At 36.2% G+C, this 17704-nt stretch overlaps 1 protein-coding gene across 1 annotated transcript in view; it reads right to left on the reverse strand.

Moving 5' to 3' along the window:
• The window catches only part of LOC133525772 (uncharacterized), a 333725-nt gene that overhangs the window by 17516 nt on the left and 298505 nt on the right, over positions 1–17704 (reverse strand). The window contains exon 9 of the mRNA XM_061862154.1: positions 11517–11778. Coding sequence (XP_061718138.1) covers positions 11517–11778 — 262 coding nt within the window. The remainder of the gene's footprint in view (positions 1–11516; positions 11779–17704) is intronic.

A 17704-nucleotide genomic window follows, 5' to 3' on the forward strand; every position in this document is an offset into this window, starting at 1 on the left:
AATTGAGTTACAGTATTAATTATCCATTAGCATTTCTATGATGTTAATTTTTAGTGCAGATATCGAAGCTTCAATTAATTGTCCACCACCAAAATGGCAACGGCGTGAGTATTAAATTTTGTACTGAGAATAGACAACGGGGGACCTACCGCGAAAACCGAAAATCGCATATTGTGGGGATCTTTCTCTTTTACTCTTACTAAGACGTAATTAGAATGACAGAGAAAAATGCCCGCAATGACGAACTTCGATTTTCGCGGTTATACCCCAGTGTCAAACCGTGAGGTGTGACGTCATCAGAATCTTCAATGTCGTTTCGACTTGGGTCACGTGACGTGTGTTAAAAGATATTTTTAATTCAATATTTACAAAAATCTGCTCATTAGAGGTCCACTAAAGGTAGTTCAACATGTTCTTATAATCCATAATAATTTATTGGGATACTATTCTGCCCTAAGATTTGTAGATGGAAACAACCCTATTAGTAAGAAGTAAGGCGAACTAAACCTTTTGGGGGATCTCTTCCAGTTAACCTTTGAGTAGATGTACAACAAGGTACCAGCAAGACAAATGATATAAATAAATTGTTGTCTAAGTACCCTCAACCCAAGCCTTATTGAGCTTACTGTGAGACTTAGTCAAATTGTGTAATAATGTCCTATAATATTTATTATTATTATTTATTAAATACATAGTTTATAGAATACTAATACACAAAAAATTGGAAAGAAGTAAAAAAATATAATAGAACTATACAATATAAATATAGGAAAATTATTCAGTCAGACAACCATAGCATCTTTAACCTTAAATATATAAACTCATACTAAACACTAATTAATATATGTAAACAGGCCCTAGGGCAACTGTACTCAGTCGTAGGGGCCTTATCAGATAAAAATAAATTAGCTCCAAAATGGAGTTAATTAGAATACCTGTATCTTTGAGAAAGTAACTTAATTTCAGCTCAGGAATGCACTCTTGAAATTAACGAAGTTAAAAAAAAACGGTGTAATATACGCGCAAAATTTTATGAAAATCGGTTCAGTTCTCTATCCATGTAAATCATGTGAAATTATGTATCTACTGAATCGTTGAAAAGCGAAAAGCCTTGACATAATAGCACCCTATTGCCATTATAATAGCGCACGTACGGATGTGATATCTAATAATTTATCCATTTTACGTAATATGTGGAATATATATATTAACCCCCTTATTCATAAACGTCTATTAAAGTTGACAAGCTGCTAATAATCGGTTGTCCCTTTCCGACCTATTGGTATGAGGGAAAGGGACAAACGATTATTAGCGGATTAGTAGACGTTTATGAATAAGAGGGTAAAATTACAAATAGCGTTTCATTTATGACGCACATTATTAGATAACACGTAAAGGTCTGTTAAAATGTATGCAGCAGCATCACGACGGAGGGAAATACTCATATTCAAAGAAGATTACGTAGCTTTAGATATGCAGGGTTAATATGTTATGCTGGTTATTGTTGTTCAATAGATAGGTACTTGGTACATTATTATATTTTAAACTAGTTTAGTAATTTATGCCCGCGACTTTGTCACAAACAAGTAAATAGCCAATCTTCGATAAAAAACCGACCTAAACCACTCTATATCGATGTCTAGCAAGTTTGTTTACAGTTTTGTTTTAATATGAGACGACGCCAAAAATACGTCCATCGATTATCACTTTCGGTGCCGGGCGCCGCGTTTCCAGTACAAAATGAACACACATACGTGTTCTTGGCAGTGAATGTGTTATGTGGCACACGCCTGGCAAAATTTGAACAATGCTTATAAGATATCACAGCGACACGATTGACATTTCCTCAACCAAACACGTCACTTTTGACACTGACAGATCGGTATCGTGTCGAATTGGACCGTTATGGCTCCTCTACACAAAGCTCAGCGTAGGCCAGTTCAAAGGACGCATTTATGCGTTAGAGGGAGTAAGTGATATTGCTATCTCATTCCACGGCATCGCTGCGTCCCTTAGACTGACGTACGATGGGCCATCGTGTAGAAGAGCCCTTATTAGTTAACGGTAGTGTAAGTACCTACAGGTAGACAAGCCCATTCTACGAGTATTTTTCTCGCAACGAATCGTTTTATCGGTCCCATAACTCCTTGTTATGACTTCACGAGCACCCCGTTCGTCGCAAAAGCATTCTTATTCTGTATGATAATAAGCAAAACGGCTAACTCATAACCAAACTTTCCGATGCTTTCAGTGTAAAGTTCCTGCTTTCAGATTGGAGGACAGAATGTTTTAGAAATACGACGCAAGTTTCTAGCTACGCGTGCACGAAATACTTTCTTCCTTTGCTCAAAATATTTTGCCAATACAAGACTTTTGTTATCTTCAAAATAAGCAAATATATTCGCTGAGATAGCACTAAATGGAATGCAGCAAGGTTGTCTTATGTATTCGTAAGATAACATACTGGTACCTATCTGCATGGAAGACATTAGTCTATGAAAGTTTTATTTTACAAAAGAAAAACTACTCTTGTTGTTTAAAAAAGTAGATTTAATGAATATAGATAAAGCATGTAATAATATCCTATAATATTTATTATTATTTATTTATTTTATATATATGTGATATGATTATAGGTAAAGCATTATATACCAATTTCAATCCTTGGGGCAAAACAAAAAGATAAATAAATGTCCTTTTATTCATAGATAGTGACTGCACGATTGTATTTAGTAGTTTCGGAACCGTCCGCGTAGCCAACATGCTAATCGTTAACGCTCTGTAGCTGTCGTCAAGCTCACCATACTTATTAACCTATCGAATGAGCTAATGCTTTTACGGATACTGGAAAGCGATATGTAAACATACTACATACCTATACGAGGCCTGGACGTTAGTGAGATGACGATATGAGTTGTGCTGGTGTCCGACTTTATTACCTACGTGTAAATGAGTTTCACATGATTATCCACCTGGTTTCTTGAGCTTAATAGTCGCCTCCAAACCTCCCCTTATAGCGACCCCTTTCCTCACACAAAGTTTACCTTAAGTTCATATTAGCCTCACTGGATCACTGTTCACTCTGAGTACTGATGACGATGGTCAAAATCTACAAGAGACACATCATTATTCTAATAACACCATAAGAACGTCCTTGACTTGATCTAAAAGCAAATATCACTCCGCCGTAGATTTGTTCGCACACAACCTCCTTTTTCCTACTGTCGTTCTCATCTACCCTCTCAACTTCAGCCAAAAAATCCCAATTACCTAGAAGCGGTTATTTAACTTAAACGTGACTACTAGCGCCATCTACTCGATCCATGACGTTGGCAAATATTAGCCGGTTCGCAATACGTTCGCGACAGTAGCGTAGCGTAGTCATCTCTCTCTACCACTCTTCCATATTAGTGCGACAATGACAGTTTCGTTTCGTTCGCTACAGAGCGTTAACGATTGGCATGTTTGCTACGCGGGCTGGTTAAAGGCACTCCTTTGTGAAGCGCTGTTACAAATGTCTCCAAGAAGGGGTAATTTAGAAACACATTAAGTGCGACGAAACAAATAAAATTTCTAAAGACATTCCCGATAAAGGCACGTTCTGGAACTTGATCGTAATAGGTAGATACGCAGATACGCGCTCAACTCAGGCACTAACTTTAAACTTCCCGAGATATATGGAGTCGTACAGCCCGAGGGTATTGTTCCTACGAGCATTGTCTATAGGTGGCGGGAGACATATGGGGCCTGGGGCGGAAAGGGTCAAAGATTCACTAGTGCACAAATATTTATTGGGAATGAGGGTCAATATTGTGTCGATTGGGTTGGGTATACTGAACTGAAAATAAATATAAGGTAGATAAAGTACTTATGTAGGCTAAGGTAGGTGTCTTGTTTCATATAGAAAAAAAAAAACTTTATTTTCTACTTTTATACGATTTGACCATGTTATGACATATGGACATATTAAGTTTGATATACTTATCTATAATAATTCAATGTTTTTTGAGAAAAATAATAACTGCATCAATAAATTGCTTTGATATTAAGATTAAGATGATATTTGTAAAACTTGACGATTTAAAAGTGCTTGTTGCTAGGCCTATTTGAATAAAGAATATATTGACTTTGACTTTGGCCAACAAATGAAGGATTAATGTAACTGCTAATGGATTTGCCTCTATTTTTTTTTCAAGTCGAGCGACGTCTCGATTTGGATAGCGATATAGTTTGTAATATTTTTTTCGCACTAGATTACACCAGGCTTAGCAACAGGTCTATAGATGATGTTTATCCGGTTGTAATGTATTTTGTTTTTGTTTCTTTCCTTTAAAACAATACTAACAACTTTGTACTCCGCTCAAGGAACATCTGGATTTAAATACCGAGATAGTGTTACGTAACATTGTTGTACTCCGGGGCCGGCGCGATGGATGCCCAACTAAGTTTGACAAGTGAGCACATAATTACGCGGAGAGCAAACATTTGAGAGAAGTTGCCGACTGTTACTGGACGGTTTACCTGCTAGAGATTCTAAGTAACTCCTTTGTTCAAAGCGAAGACTAAACAGACATCACATTACTAAGCGTTTTTAAAGAGCATGAGGTTACCATTTTATTTGGTATTTTGTAACGTGGATACAACTTAAAATGACCGCAAGTTTACTAATATGTTGAGATGATCTGTGGTTTACAGTGTTTCAAAATCAGCTCAAATCACAAAAATGCCAATATATACAAATAAAGTAAAGTGTTAGTACCTAGAACCCTTTGTCTGACTACACATGATTTATATGTTTACGTACTAGCGTCAAACGATTGTGTGCTGACTTGCAGAATAAAAACTCTTTCCATCGTGTTGCACTGAGCGAAAAGTCGATCCCAAAACTGTCTACTTTATAAAAAGATCAAAGCTAAAAACTTTTCCTTCGTCATGCAAAGGGTAGATGTGAGAATATAAACCTCTTACGATGCAGATTTGAAAGATTTTATCCCGGTGCTACATTTCAAATCATTTTAATTCAAAGGGCTTACAAAACATGTTCTTTGAATATCACCCGCATCTTTTGGCCGTTTTTGGTTTCGTCTGCTTTTCCTCTAGGTATATCATTAGATTTTTAGGCTTCCGTACCTCAAAAGGAAAAAAACGGAACACTTATAGGATCACTTTGTTGTCCGTACGCCTGACTGTCAAGAACCTTTATCTCCGGAACACGGAGGTATCGAGTTGAAATTAAAACCACACTACAGTCCCTTGGAGCTGTGAAAAAATCAAACATTTAAGTTAACGTAAAAAAAGATACGGCCGTTTATGCCACACAAAACGAATATTCCGACAATCTCAAGAGAATAAAAAATTATAGGATACTATTGTCTTAGAACTATGATGTTTGGCAAGTAGTATCGTTTTACAGTACAAGTACAGAGAAAAATATGAAAACTCACATACAAGGACACACATATGTTTTTACATTTGTAAAAAAAAAAAACTTTAGAGGAAGAAGAAGAGAGAAAAGTTTTGATTAGTGAACAAGTTTTGTTATTTCTTAATGGGATATTATACACTCAATTTAATTATACAGGATGGGAAATAAGTAAGTAGGTGTTTTTAAATGTTAACTATATTAAGTTAAAAAATATTAACTGTTATTTTAAAAATATAGGATTGTTATCAGGGTTGGCAAATATATTGTGGAACATAACGTCTGACCAACGTCTACAACTAACAGCAGGCAAATGTGATCCCTTATCATCGTAATTTTAAGCAATTTTCGCACATTTTCGGTATTATCTTAGTAAATTTGCGTCAGGTGGACAGAATTAATTGTTTAAATTCCATCAGCTTCTTAGTATAGACACGTAATTTTAGATAGCACCACAGAAATAAGTCTTGAGCTGCAAAATTTGGGGAATCTGGTTGCCAATCACTGTCACTGTTTCTTGAAATTAATCGTGAAATCAACGTGTTTTAAACAACACAAACATTAAAAACAAAAATGCTTGCTGCTAGAGGTAAATATTTAGCAGAAATTATCTTCCTTATAGAATTGCCAAGCCTTAATAATATATGTATGAAAAAATATTTAATAAATTTTGCATTCATATAATTAAAAATGTATCACTCTTATTTGTCCATTCTGTACTAGTGCCTACTTGCAGTATCCCATTACATAATGGAATTCAATATAAATGGCATAACGTGAAAACAAGTCAATATATTGAAGTAACGGACATGGTTAATAATATTATTTATACTAGCAGTAAAACAGTTTGTTAGGTATATAACAAGTCAAAAAAAATATTCACATTTTGCCATTCCCATTGGATTCCATTTCACGAATCTCCGTTTCAATTTTATTAGAAGGTATCTTTAAAAATTCCACAGAAATTAATAACCCCAGTAAAAGCTCCATCTATGTACAGTTTTATACGTCGACAACGAAGCAGTGTAACAACGTATCCAGTAGGAAACCTTTACTTAAGTATCTGTAATCACATTTACGAAGATTTTATCTTTTTACGTACTATATTTTACAAGAACACAAATAGATTAAGTACTCGTACAATGTTGTCACGGTTACAAGGTTCACCTTTTGAAATCTTCGACAAACCCACTTTATAAATTACATGTGTATCTAAGAGAAAACTTGATGATTTATACCGCAAGCTACGAGGCGACCATCAAGAAAATCGTATTTTTATTGTACTTTGAACTTGAAAGGAAACTTTCAAGTGAAAATTGCGACTGTCCATCAGTACAAGAGTTCAATAAGAAAATGTAAAATGAAATATATTTTCTAGTAGTTTATACCGAACTGAAAATCTTTTTGGCGGTTCATCAAAAAATCTATGAAGTAGAAGTTTTGACGCGATTTATAAAAAAATGGAAAGTTATGTTAGGCCTTTCAGATTCTCATAATTGAAAATTCATTATGGCTAGAGGAAAAATGAAGGACTTCAAGATGACGTCCGGTTTTTTATAGTTTTGACTTTAGGTCCTATTAATTAGCCTTTCGAATCCTCAGATATCAATTTTTACATGATTATATCAAAAATAACAAAAATAAAGCCATTCAAGATGGCGGCCATATTTAGCAGTTTTGACTATGAATTCATAATAAACCTTCCGGATCCTCAGATATCAATGTTGATCATGATTAGAGCAAAAATGAAGAAATTCAAGATGGCAGCCATAATTTCCCATTTTGAATACAGATCATCAGTTATTAATGTTGGTCATGATCAGACCAATGAATTTAGATAAGGAAAAAATCAATCTGAGTGAACTTATTATTGACCCTGTTTTGTATTAAAAGTCCTATGGGGCATGCGTCTGCATCGGCGGCCAGACTCAACTAACGCACAGTATTTATGCAACGGGTGGAGTGAGATAGAAGACATGGCGTGCTACTCTTGCAAGCGTCGTAGCACTTGTTAAAAACAGAAAAACAGAGCAATAACTATCCTAAAATTATAAATATATATATTTATAATTTTAGGATAGTTATTGCTCCTTTTAATTTTATCTCGCTGTGCACGCTTATTTTGGATGGCATTCTTATATAATACCTACTTTTCTATATATTGTAAAACAAATTTGAATGTTGTCTGTTTAGTGTGCCTTTTAAATAAATAAAAAAAATGCTTTACGTACTTACCTTCTGATAGTTAAGTTTATAAACATCGAAATGCCTGGACGTGCCCCTAGCCAGCCGTGTGTTCCAAGTTGAATATAAGACCTTCGTTCGCTCGTTCGATAAAGCATCCGCATTTTAAAACTTATTTGACTGATCTAAATCAGGACTAATCCAGAACTAATTAATAATAGTCTAAGGCGTAGGTATTCGACAACTGCGATTCCTACAATTATCTCTGTGTTAAACAAACATTGTAAGTTTTTTTTTCACCGCACCAACGCGAGGATACTGTAAAACATTACAAATAGGTACTTAAAATTCAAATTAAAGTTATCAAAAATAATTTAGTATTCAAAACCATCACTTAAAAGTCAATTCGACCAGCCGATATGAGAAAACAACTCAATTTTGCATCAAATTACTTTGCCACTCTTTGGATAAAATGCAACTTAAAAAGTAAGTAAATATTCATTATTGTACATAAATATATAATTTACGACCTGGTGTGGTGAAAAAGAATTTGCATAATGAGGGATAGTCCGAGTTATCCGTAAAGGGCGCTTTAGGTGTAGGCGTTCAGTCATTCAGGGCTTAACACATTCACATCCAGCGTCCCGCTAGGCGGTGTATCTGTCTTTTTATTTAAATTTATTTATAAAAAGTTACTTATCTGCCAAACTGCATAGCAGTTTGTTGGCAGAAAACTTATGCTACCCTCCACCATTGCTAACTAAGTTCGTAGGAGCTTTTCTCTACAAACGGAAAAAACCGTGTTATCGGCCACGCTCGTAGCGCGTAGCTCGCGCTGGCACTGAATGTCCCGGCCCGATTCGAATTTTAAGATACGTCAAACATTTGCTAAAGGTACGATATGGATTAGATATGTCAGTGTCAAAAGTGACGTTTCTTCTAACAAAAAGTCACTTTCGACACTGACATATCCAATCCATATCGTAGCTTTAGGACATTTTTGACGTATCTTACTTAACATATTTCGTACTACCAACGTTTTCGTAGCGCTACATATCCTGTTATTAAAACCAGAATACGCCTGTGTTAATCAAACAATTTAATCTTCTTAGAAAATTCCCAATATCACAATTATCAAAATTACATTTCGCTCTAGTAAAGGCCACAGCGTAATCCTACTGGGTTCAAAATGCTCTGTGGCGTTATGCTAATTGAATTCGGTTTACGACAGGGTCGCCAAGGTAAACCAGCTGGGGTCGTCGGTTCATTATGTGCCTGCAAACATTTTATAAACGCCCCCCTTTATGACGCCTTGCAATTATCAACGCGTGTTGCAAGTTGCTAGATAAGGATTCCGTTTCCATAGGTTCATTTTTGATTAGCAGCATGGACATGGATGTTTATTGAATTAAGGCCGGCGCCCCACTGCAGCGCACGCTATGTACACGACCCACGTTCCTATACAAAATTTCGTGGGCTTGCCCACGGTTTGTATTAAAACGTGGGCCGTGGATGTAGCGTGCGCAGCAGTGGGGCGCCGGCCTAAGGCTAGTTCAGTTGATTCTTGAGAAAGGTAAAAATATTTTAATTTTTCATATAGAAGTATGTAGTTATTGTAAAATTTCATGGATTTTTCCTAGCACTTTTATTCACTTCAACGTTTTTAAGTGCCCCATAGTAATAATTACGATCTGCTACGCTTTTGAATGTTACAAGCAAGTAATAATCACAATACATCATTATCTTCGTCACCAGACTCAAAGGAGTCTTCTAGGTATACCTATTGTTTTGTTCAATCAATGTATTTCCAATTATCATCCAAGCATACTTGATAATTTGGATATTGAATTTGCAGACTCCCTCAAAATTGGTCCCAAGAGCGTGAATTTCAACGTCGTTGGCTGTTACAAATTAAATCTGATACCGATCACTGCGGAGGCTACTGATCAGGCTACGATAAAATCCTAATGCCTATTAAAATACCTATTTAAGTATTATATTACGAGAAATAATTAATCGTTGCTTTTTAATAGGCAATTGTAACAATCTTACATCAGTAATATGACGATTGTCACGAATATTGGACATACTTAAATTTTGAGACCTACAGGCCAATTCGAGCGTGCACTGAAATCAAACAAATGTTAGAATAAGGCCGGCGCCCCACTGCAGCGCACGCTATGTACACGACCCACGTTCCTATACAAAATTTCGTGGGCTTGCCCACGGTTTGTATTAAAACGTGGGCCGTGGATGTAGCGTGCGCAGCAGTGGGGCGCCGGCCTAATATTGGAATCATATCAGTTAGCTGACTGTGTGGACAAGTCTAGGCGAAATACACGCGCGAATGCCGAATGACACATAGTACCTTACTGATTGTTTCCAATATCATTCTAATATCGGTTCATTTTTTTTTAATACTACGTCGGTGGCAAACAAGCATACGGCCCGCCTGATGGCAAGCAGTATCCGTAGCCTATGTACGCCTGCAACTCCAGAGTTACATGCGCGTTGCCGACCCTAACCCCCTCCCACCCCTCGTTGAGCTCTGGCAACCTTACTCACCGGCAGGAACACAACACTATGAGTAGGGTCTAGTGTTATTTGGCTGCGATTTTCTCTAAGGTGGAGGTACTTCCCCAGTTGGGCTCCGCTCTAGATCAGGAACGACATCCGCTGTGCTGTGCCCTACTACACAGAGCGAGATGACATTCACAATGCCCATACCTCTCTTATGGACGTAGTTTAAGGACGTACCCGGGTCCAAAAATCGTGGTCATATCGTTCATGTCAATTCACGTCCGAATTGTCCTGCTACTCAGATGTTCTAATTTTATATTCTTTGACTCATAGAGGATATACATTCAAGTCTCTAGACGAATGGATAACTAATAATTATAATATCATGTTCATGTTTCGTCTTTTAACTCAATTAATAAATGTTATAATTTATACTACAAACTAAATAAGAAGGTACGTAAGGCTTTAACATTTTTGGTTGTTTAGAATACAGATAGTTACGAGTATGAAACGCTGGAATAAATTTCGGATACTTAGTAAATTTTCAATGTAGACTCACAACATGGAATGATTGGAATGTGTAGAATGTTTGCTACCCGAACCAAGTTTGCTTCATTAAGCCAAATGAAAACAGTTTAATTAAGGTAATATAATGGGGATATTGAGCGGTTCCCAGAAGTAGGCATAATATAAACGGCAGACCAGCTACAAAATGCTGAAATACCTTATCGATTGCGTAGTTCGGCATATTTCGGTCAGATCGAAATTCAAAGCACGCCCGTGAATATACCCCTACTGTATTACATTTTTTACAAGCTATTTGGCGATCCGTACATTTGCACAAATTTCCACTAAATTAACAGAAGGGTGCAATCATGTAGTTTACCGCCTAATGTTAGGTACCTATAGTCTCATTTGATTCACGAATCTAAAAATGTGTAGTTTTAATGTGTCTGCTCAAATGTCTACGATAATTTCACAAAACTTGCGTCTTTTTTATACTACGTCGGTGGCAAACAAGCGTACGGCCCGCCTGATGGTAAGCAGTCTCTGTGGCCTATGGACGCCTGCAACTTCAGAGGAGTTACATGCGGGATGCCGACTCTAACAACTCCGCACCCTCGTTGAGCTCTGGCAACCTTACTCACCATCAGAAACACAACACTAACACTATGACATCCGCTGTGCTATGCCCTACCACACAAGGCGAGTTTAAAGACATACCCGGATTACCCAGGTCTAAAAAGTTATAAGAAAATCTCCGTAACAATCATAATATTACATTTATACAGCTAAATTACCACTTGTGAGTGAAAATCTTCAAAGGCTTCACAAGGAATTCATACATTATTTTTCGGCACTGTAAGTTTAGTTAATTCCATACACTAACCTGAACTGATCTCGGGAATTAAGCGTCTCCTGCTTAATGGACAGTATGACGGGTCCGAGGTCCTCGTCATTGGTGAAGTAGTTCCAGTGCTCAGAGCCATAGAAGTACTTCTCGTAGGTCTCCTGCTCCACAGAGGTAAGTTCGAAAGCCCCTGACCGCTCCCATTGCTCCTCGATGACGGTCTTCTTCTTCGGCGTGCTACCGCCATTGTCGCTGCTGTCTTCGGCTGCCTCGTCCAGTGAACCCGATCTTCGGTGGCGGTCTGTGGATATTAAGATAACATGAATACCCTTACTAAGGAATTAATGTATAAAAAATTCTACAATTATCTACATAGGAGTTGACAACTGCGTTGTATTAACCAGTTTGCCAGATATTTGCGGACGGTGTAACCTGCCCTAAATAGCAATTTCACTCGCGAGGGAGCTAACGGTATCTTAACAATTAGTGGCTCCATACAATGCGTCAAAATCTGATGACTACTACGAGTATTAGGGTTAATCAGAGACTCCTGTCTTCAGTGCCCGACCAGACATTACTTTATAAGTATAGATAAGTCCGAATAGAGACAAAATTTACTCGATGCAAGTTGCGATACTTTCTCTTTATTTAAGTAGGGACTTACATACGTTTATATAATATAATAACTATAACCAATTAACCACCTATTCTGAACACCATTTTTACACGTACTGACTATAAAAAGTAATACGGTTACGTGTACACTAATACATATATAATTTCACATGACATAAATGTAAATATCTTTTACATATGTATTTTTGCTTAACCATCAAAAGCTATTTGCTACGTAAATATTATTAAGGAATTACAAGAAAACGTACCCGAAAACAAACGTAATGTCTTTGCGATTCATAATTTGATAAGACAAGACATCCCGTGTGTTGGTATTGCGGTAGATGTCATTTTTAAATCGGTTATACCTAACCATGACAAAATAATCTTATTATATCTACCCTCTGGATATTCGGAAAATGTTAGATGACAATGCGGAATTGGAGACTGTGTGCCTGTCTTTAAGCTCACTGTCATATAAATAATTAAGGTGAATCCTGGGGTTTATTATATCTCGTATTCTTGACGTGTGGTGACAAGGAGAACCTGTGTGTGTAAAGATATGTGCGTGTTTGTGGTCTGAATGTCGTTATCGGCTGGCTCACAACCTGACACATGTCATGTTTAAACCTGATGGATGCTTACGAGTACTGCTCTTTCCTCGTACATATATTGTAAATGCAATATGTGGCGGCTGATATATTTTATTTGTAGACATCGTACGTTTCTTGCAAGTAGGGTATTATTTAAAAAAGTGGATCAAGTAAGCCCTCTATTAATAAAATTACGAGTATTACCCAAAGAGCATATAATCACTACGTTTACGAATTTGCTTCTTCAGTCTGAGAACACAAAGAATTTGAAGTCTCTCTAAGTGAATTTTATGACTTTATTCCACTTCTTTTTCACCGTCAGTGAATGACGTTATTGGCACTTGCAAGACTTTACGGTGTAAATAATTGCATTAAGAACATTATGTTTACTGTTTGTATATGTATAACTTACGGATGATATAACAAACTGTCCAACCGCGTTATCTAAAATGTCACTACGAATTTTTACCGTCACATTCTGTTCAAAAAAGTTTGGAAAAGTTAACAAATGACCAAATGGAAAAAGGCAAGCGCGGGCGAGTGTTTGCGGACAAATTCAGGGACTATAAATAATTGTTGGTGTGGAATGAAGCCAGGTTCTATTGCATAAACAATAGGATCAAATGAACTCTAAATTCACACTTAATAAAAATAGTTATTTCAGGTCTGAGAATAGCATAGCATTAATATTTCAAATCGTGTACAGACAAAATATTTTTTTTTAAATGTAATCCCTAACGACATGTACACGGACTGTGTCGCGGGCGGGGGCTAGTTTTCCATAATAAGAATGATCATTCTCGTTAATTATACCTCGTGAGTATTTTCTTCAATCAATGTAAGTTAACAGTATATCAAAGAAATGGCGAGGAAGGTAAACAGAGTGATTGATGATCAGCTAAGGATACAAAAAAGAATCAGGAAAGTCTCGCGGGGCCATTGGGATATTTCGCAGTAATCAGTTTGAAAATCACGCTTCTGACTAGAGAGAAGATTAATCTATATTACTTAACTTTACTTATTTTAATGGATTAATAGTCGAATTGCACCCGTAATACTTCACGGAAAGTAAACTCTGTGATATCATATATAGTCGTTCGATTTGAAGCTGGCCCCGAGAGGCTAATCATTTGTCTATTGTTAACTAAAACCGTTTTTCGTTATACTCGTATATTAAAATGGTGGTTAGAGTGACCTATCTGCTACCCGCCCCGACTGATTTTGTACTAAAATTACAGTTCAGTACTAATATGTCAATTTACTATCTGGTTCTGGAATACCAAAACGGAGGTTACTTAACGAGCCATCTAATAGTAAGTTATAATCTTATATAGACATGGACCGAATATAGAGTTAACCGAATACGAATATACGGCCGATTGTTCGGTTCAGATCTTACCGAACCAAATATTCGGCCGAATTTTTTGTATCATTGTAATAAACGATTTGATAATTCAATTACGTTTGCAGCTAAAGGCGAATCGCTTCCTAGACAAATCCAAACAGGTCAAAAGGCAAGAGATTAGCAAACAATTTTTTTTTCATATTTTAATTTAATTCTAGAGTTCTATGAATTTAATATAATTATCTCATCATATTGACAATAGGAACACGTAACCTAATGGTAGATAGTACTTTCAAAGTTCTGGAGGAGCTTACATTTTACAGTGTTACAAGACAAACATACTTAATATAAAATATTTGCCGGATATTCAGCACTTTAACCGAATAATCGGCTGAATACGAATATTGAAAACCTTGCCGAATATGCCGAATACCGAATAATCGGCTTATCTCTTATCTTATAAAAAAAACAACTCCAAAAAGCAGTTATTACCTAGGTAATTTAATTTGTATGTTCTTTTCACTTCATCAAATGTCGTGTTCTCAGGGCTGTTGCACATGTCTCTATAATAGTTTTTTTTTTTTTTTTTTAATTTATTGAATAAACAAACAATTTACAGTCTATAATTTAATACAAGACCCATCGTAGGCAAAACCTTGAGGAGGTTTGTGTGCCGATGGGGAGTTCAGAGAACAATACATATATTAATGTCTTATGTCTAAATTTAAAAAAAAGAAAACATTGTAGGATTCTTAGTATAAGTAGCTTGTGTCGTTTGATGTCAATAAGTGCATTTTAATTACTTTTTTTATATGTTTACCATTTAAGTACTTTACACGAACATCTTCTGGCAAATCGTTTAATATTTTAGGTAATATATATGTATACAGCCTAGTGCCATATATGTTATTATATTTGGGTTTACAATATTTGTTTTGTCTCTGTAGACTTCTTAGTTTTGTACATCTTTTGTTTACTTTTAGTTTAGTAACATAGTGATATTCTTCAGTTAGTATGGCTAGTTTACACTTATTTTGAACCGGAAGTACATTACAGTATTTGAAAAGTTGTGCATATTCTGTTTCGTATTTCTTTTTGATATGCTTAGGTACAAGTGTCTTCAATAATCTTATTTGTAAGTTATATATTTTTTCTATATATGTTTTATAGGTTTTACCATAAGTACTCAAAGCGTAACCGATCACAGAGTCAGCGAGGCCTAGGTACAGCATACGTAGGGTTTTGTACGGTAATTTATACCTTAGGATTGACATTTTGCTTAGAATGGCTCTTAACTTATCGCACACATAGTTAATATGCGGCCCCCAGTTGAATCTGTGGTCGATTATTAACCCGAGATACATGTGTTCTGTGACCACTTCGATATTTTCACAGTTACACGTTGTGATATTCTGCTGGTGCAGGCAGCTATGTGTGTGCCACCACAGTAATATCACGAGCAGTTTTATTGTGCGCCGAACGAATATGCATTATTTTCGTCTTTTGCGCGTTAATTACTAAACCAACGTCGTGCGCCCATTTGCAGATGGTGTTGAAATTAGATTGCATTGTGCGCTCGGCGGTAGCTATGTCGCGGTCGGCTGTGATAATGCATGTGTCGTCCGCGAACTGATAGACAGAGCCTTTAGTTATTATGTTGCACATATCGTTAACATACAGCAAGTACTCAGTTGGGCCGATTATAGATCCTTGAGCCGTGCCTTTTTCGGTTTTTATTTCGTCACTGTATGTGTTGTTTATCTTTACTAGTGTATGTCTATTTTTGTGATAGTTTTTTAACAATTTAATCAAAGGGCCCTGTATACCGCTCTGCTCTAGTTTGTAAAACAATGTTTCATAATCTAACATTTCAAATGCTTTGCTGAAATCAATGAAAACAACGAGTACATGCCTTTTTTCATGCATGTGCTCGTTAATTTCATTGTTAAAGTCAGAAAGTAGCTGAGAGGTACTTCGGTTTTTTTGAAAACCGTATTGCTTACTGTTAATTATATTGTTGTGAATCAAAAAGTTACTGATTTCGTTACCGAGGTATAAAAAAAAAAAGGTAAAAATACTCATATGACTGGACTTACATACGCCTACAAATCCTGGCATGATGAATGAAACCAACTGCAAAGACTATTTACCGACCGACCGATTTAGTAGACGACCGGTTTGGCCTAGTGGGTAGTGACCCTGCCTACGAAGCTAATGGTCCCGGGTTCAAATCCTGGTAAACGCATGTATTCGTGTGATGAGCATGGATATTTATTCCTGAGTCATGGGTGTTTTCTATGTATTTAAGTATTTATAAATATTTATATATTATATATATCGTTGTCTAATTACCCTCAACACAAGCCTTATTGAGCTTACTGTGGGACTTAGTCAATTTGTGTAATAATGTCCTATTATATTTATTTATTTCAAATACAAATACAAAATGTGAATATCTGTCAAACATCAGCTGTCCAAATAGTAAATAGCCACTGAACAGACCATTCAAGACCTCTAGGTGAATTTCAATTTAGCGGGAAAATGTATAACTGACATCTGATAAATTTTTATGCACACTGGGCGTTTAGCTCTGAATTTAATTTCTAAAGTACGGGCAGTTATGCTGAGTGTCATTTTGTACATTGGGTGGCACGAGCGTAAAGTAAAAAACTCACATCGCGAACAGTACCCCTAGTGTAAATTTATTCGATAGCGAAACGGGATTTAGAAACAGCGCGCCAAGCGGAACGTTTTGGAAACTCAAAATCCCATACAAAATGAGACTTAACGCAAACGCGTACGTCACGTTACGCCATCGAAAACATTTACACTAGGGGTACTGAACAAACAAACACATACAGAGTTCCCTCAATACCTTGAATAACCAAACCTTGCTTACCTTTTGAGAAGCAAATCTCTATTCCCTCGTAAACTTTGTAACCAAAACGAATTTTCGTTATCCTCGTGTATACGAGTAATGCACATTATTTGTTTATTTAGTACAAACCTGGCAATATGCATCTAAAAGGGTTTAAGAGAGGTGGAAAGCGGGAAAATATTTTCTCATGCATCAGTGATGCTAACGCGTCACAGACAGCAATTTCTTAGTCTCTTACAGTATGATTATCCCTCGTCGAGATGAAAATTGAATATTCTATGCTACGGGATTGCTGTTTAGTACAGCGTAGGATGTGTTTTATATGAAGTCCGTGAGCTATGGCGCTTGAGCGTTAAATAATTATATAAGTCAAATTAGTTACCGATATTTTAAGAGATAGTATTTTGTATTAAAACAATAAACTTTAAAATTAAATAGAAACTAAGAAAACTTTTCATATGATTTTTTTTTGTTTTCATTTACCGAACAAAAAAAATATCTAAAAATAATCAACATGTGCATACACTACAGTCCCACTCATAGAGACATTTTGAGGGCACGACAGTTAGTGGCGTTTGCAAATTAATTAATACATTTTCGAGTTGTCAGAGAGGTATTTGTTCTTATTATTTGTAACCTGATATTTAAACATAATGGACACATGATTTTAATTTGTTATATCTCTCTGTTCTCTGTCCCTATGACAATTAATTTTATATGGAGTATAAGTTTAGCATATTAATTTAATTGGCATGTATCTTTTAGGAAATAAAAATAAGGTAAGAACGTACTTCCT

Source organism: Cydia pomonella, chromosome 15 (genome assembly GCF_033807575.1).
Source record: "Cydia pomonella isolate Wapato2018A chromosome 15, ilCydPomo1, whole genome shotgun sequence".
Taxonomy (NCBI): Eukaryota; Metazoa; Arthropoda; class Insecta; order Lepidoptera; family Tortricidae; genus Cydia; species Cydia pomonella.